We start from the raw sequence: 4,308 nt of genomic DNA, 5'->3' as shown, positions 1-4,308 counted from the left end.
ATTTATGACATGCTGAGACAAATTTCAAATGGTTTTCAAAGGTGGTTTGATCGCGTCCAGTGTAGGCAGACTTTAGCTCTTGTAGACACTGTGTTACACACCTATTGAGAAGAAACAAAGCAACCTCGGCGTCCGATCACAGGCCTCCGCTCCTTGAGTTCTCTCCAGCGCTGGAAAGCTGATCCAATATATACACGGGTCCTACTTCTTGCCTTATCGTTCCGCAGATGTTTTCCTCTTTTGTTTTTTTATCCGCCATCTCTATCTTTTGCCCATGCACTGAAAGCTCTCTCCTCCACATCACGAGTAAACACGCCCCTTATTGCTAATTGGCTACAAGTTTGTTTTGCTATTCGGCCCGAATCAGTTTTCTAAAGTGTTTTTGAAAAATTACATACCCTACCTTTAATGAATATATCCGTATATGGCTCGGAGGTGGTCTTATTCAAATAGCTAGCTATCTATATAGAATTGCTATCAAACTGCAAATTGAAACCGCTCGCTAAACTGGCTGCATGTTTTCTTTTCAGCTTTTCTGAGCTGGCAGAAATGCCAGAAACCTAAATAAATGCAAAAAAGTTTACATTTCATCTGATGTCCCTTTTAAATGCTCACTTTTCTAAGTTTCCTCTCTTTTACTGGACACATTTGATTGTGGAATAAATTAATCATGTCTGACTAAATAGATGACACTAGAGCATTTCAGTTACTGAAACCCGGTTCCATATATCAAAAAGGACTGCACAAAACCAGCCATGTAACAAATAAAAAGTGATTGAGTACACAAAATCTGAATTTGAATGAAAAACTCCTGTTTGGAGGTTAGACTGATTAATTTAACTGTTCACATACAAAATAATTAATTTAGGTATATTCAATTTGTATTTATTACAATTAATCTAATAAAAATTAAACAAATTCTGTCATTAACTTGGTGTGAATATTTTTGGTCTGTAAAATGTTGATGAATATTTTAGATTTTGGTGTCATTTAATTTCACTGGGTTTGCTGTGAATCAGTGGTGTGCTGACCTGTGCGGGTGGAGGCGTGTCCCTGTAGCTGGGCAGGATTTTGAGTGTGATGCTTCCATTGCAGTCCCTTAGCATGTGCTGTAACGCCATGGGATCTTTGCCCACCTCTCGGCCGTTCACCTCTCGGATGACATCACCTGCGTGCAGCATCCCCTGTCTGTCAATCATGCTTCCGTGCATAACACGCGCGATGACAAGGTCGCCGTCCTCCACCCGGAATGTTACACCCTAAAAGAGACGACACCATGAATCTCAGATGTCAGCACAAATAGTCAGACATACTTTTTATAAAGGGATGATATTTGAAAAACTTTTTTTTCTGTTTTTACTTTATAGGGCATAATAATATAATATAATATACCAAAATGAATAAATGTTATTTTCAGTGGCCTTTAATAAACATGATACAATCTCTTTTCATAAAAAAAAATAATAATTTAGTGGCTTTTAATATAACAAATAATAATAATACAATATCCCATTTAATAATTAAAATAGCATTTAAATACAATTACAATTTTAATCTAAAACTAATTTAATTAAACTTTTAAATTTTATTTAAATGTCATTTTAATTATTTAAGGGATACTGTATTATATTTTCTATTATATATAATGTAATATGTAAAAGCCACTGAAAAATTACATTATTTATTGGATTATATTATCTAATTAAAAAAGTCACTAAAAATAACATTACTTATTCATTCATTTAATGTATATTGCATTATATTATCAATTATATTAAAAGCCAGTGAAAATAACATTTCTTTCTTTCAGTGACACTTTATATAAAATCATATATTAAAATATCTAAATATCCCTAAATGTTATTTTCAGTGGCTTTTAATATAATATAATATAATGAAATATGCAATAAATGAATAAATAAAGGTGGTTTTCAGTGGCCTTTTTAACCAGCACCCTGGTGAATTTCTGACCTTGGCAGAGACATAATGACATTTTATTTTACTAGGTGTTAAATCACTATAGATCTCCTCGAGACTGGTTGGCCTTAGATCTTCGTTGTATATGAAGGTCTAATTTAACAAGTAAGCCTAGATCTTGTTAATGCAGACAAACTTTCCAACGCAGACGAACCGCATGGATTTGAAACACAAGCTGTGAGTAGAGGGACTCTACAGAGCTAAAGATCTGACCGACTGTGGGATCTAATCCTGTGAGACTGAGAACATCTGTCACTCACCAGAGGCTCTCCGGCCTTCTTCTGGATGCTGATCATGCGAACAGTGTCAGCCGACATGAGGGATGAGCTGGTCATGCTGGTGGAATTGGTGCTGGTGGGAGGAGCTTCATATGACTTAGAGGCCACCTTGTCGTGAGCTTCTAACAGGGACTGAAAATACCAAGAGGATTCAATTCATGTTTAGAGAATAAACAAATTACCAAATGAATTATCTTCCTTTAAAAAAAACAACAACTCATTTGTCCAATTTCTCAAGTGTTTAGAGGTGATTTTGCTTCTTTACTACCAAGACAGCAACCGGATGAATAAATAGTTGTAAGTAAGCAGTCAACATAATGTCATGTAAGAGGCAGTCAGACAGACACACACACACACACACACACACAGAGGTTTGGTACCTGGAAGTGGGGTTCCTTCAGGATCTTACAGAGTTCTGCTGCACTTTCATCCTGAGTGATCAGACTGCTCATATCAGACAGGATCTCACTCACTAGCTCCACGTTATTACTTTGCACCGCCTCCAGCTTAACATCCTCCAATCGCTCATGAGCCTGAGTGAGAATGGGCGGAGACAAAATAACTTGAGTATCTTGCCAAGAAACCGATTAATGGATTACGTCTAGATTGATTACGTCTAGCATTAACAAATGCACTGCCAGGTACAGATGGAAGAGTGTTTTAACAAATGTTAAGAAGAATAATTTAATCAAGTATCTCAGGGCTTGATATTTATTAAAACTAACAGATTTTAACACTTAAAAAAATGTTTTTTTTTAAATCATGCTTTATTCTATTTGTTATTTTTCTAAATATTCTATGAATACATTTGATTGTTTTACCCTTGTCCTAATCAGACATTCAATCTTTAATTATAAAAATACATAATAATAAACTATGATAAATCTTTGTGTGAAAAAATCTTTTTTTTAAGACCCAGTTTTCACTTCCAGTGTCATTTGCATTACACTGAAAAATTTTGCCTCAAATGTTTTTTTCCAATTTAGTGTTCTTGTTCAGCAATCAGTCAGTGAAGTGTATGTTTGAAATGTATACATAAATAAAAAATGTGAGAAGACGACTTGTGTATGGTTTCCAATCAAACTGTAATGTTATGTAAAATGTGTACTCAATCGTGTATTAGGATACATAATACTCTAGAAATTAGCCTTAGGGAAAAGTTTTATATATTTTTTTAATGTTTAAAATGTAAATTCTACCAAATTATAAAAAAGGGAATATATAATTTGATATATGGTGGAAACTGCACTGTGGTGGGAATTTTTCATGTTTAGAGAATAAACAAATTACCAAATGAATTATCTTCCTTTAAAAAAAACAACAACTCATTTGTCCAATTTCTCAAGTGTTTAGAGGTGATTTTGCTTCTTTACTACCAAGACAGCAACCGGATGAATAAATAGTTGTAAGTAAGCAGTCAACATAATGTCATGTAAGAGGCAGTCAGACAGACACACACACACACACACACACAGAGGTTTGGTACCTGGAAGTGGGGTTCCTTCAGGATCTTACAGAGTTCTGCTGCACTTTCATCCTGAGTGATCAGACTGCTCATATCAGACAGGATCTCACTCACTAGCTCCACGTTATTACTTTGCACCGCCTCCAGCTTAACATCCTCCAATCGCTCATGAGCCTGAGTGAGAATGGGCGGAGACAAAATAACTTGAGTATCTTGCCAAGAAACCGATTAATGGATTACGTCTAGATTGATTACGTCTAGCATTAACAAATGCACTGCCAGGTACAGATGGAAGAGTGTTTTAACAAATGTTAAGAAGAAGAATTTAATCAAGTATCTCAGGGCTTGATATTTATTAAAACTAACAGATTTTAACACTTAAAAAAATGTTTTTTTTTAAATCATGCTTTCTTCTATTTGTTATTTTTCTAAATATTCTATGAATACATTTGATTGTTTTACCCTTGTCCTAATCAGACATTCAATCTTTAATTATAAAAATACATAATAATAAACTATGATAAATCTTTGTGTGAAAAAATATTTTTTTTAAGACCCAGTTTTCACTTCCAGTGTCATTTGCATTAC

General features: G+C 34.4%; 1 protein-coding gene across 1 annotated transcript in view; it reads right to left on the bottom strand.

Moving 5' to 3' along the window:
- Window positions 1–3,813, bottom strand: part of LOC107550794 (MAGUK p55 subfamily member 6-like) — a 16,287-nt gene extending 12,474 nt beyond the window's left edge. Inside the window, exons 1-4 of the mRNA XM_016232171.1 lie at window positions 3,742–3,813; window positions 2,636–2,788; window positions 2,238–2,387; window positions 1,001–1,259 (exon numbers count right to left, since the gene is read on the bottom strand). Coding sequence (XP_016087657.1) covers window positions 1,001–1,259; window positions 2,238–2,387; window positions 2,636–2,788; window positions 3,742–3,813 — 634 coding nt within the window. The remainder of the gene's footprint in view (window positions 1–1,000; window positions 1,260–2,237; window positions 2,388–2,635; window positions 2,789–3,741) is intronic.
- Between the last annotated feature and the right edge of the window lie 495 nt (window positions 3,814–4,308).

Source organism: Sinocyclocheilus grahami, unplaced genomic scaffold (genome assembly GCF_001515645.1).
Source record: "Sinocyclocheilus grahami isolate Dianchi unplaced genomic scaffold, SAMN03320097.WGS_v1.1 scaffold408.1, whole genome shotgun sequence".
In the NCBI taxonomy this organism is placed as follows: Eukaryota; Metazoa; Chordata; class Actinopteri; order Cypriniformes; family Cyprinidae; genus Sinocyclocheilus; species Sinocyclocheilus grahami.
The sequence above is the reverse complement of the archived record's forward strand: the minus strand, read 5'-3'. Positions and strand labels throughout refer to the sequence as shown.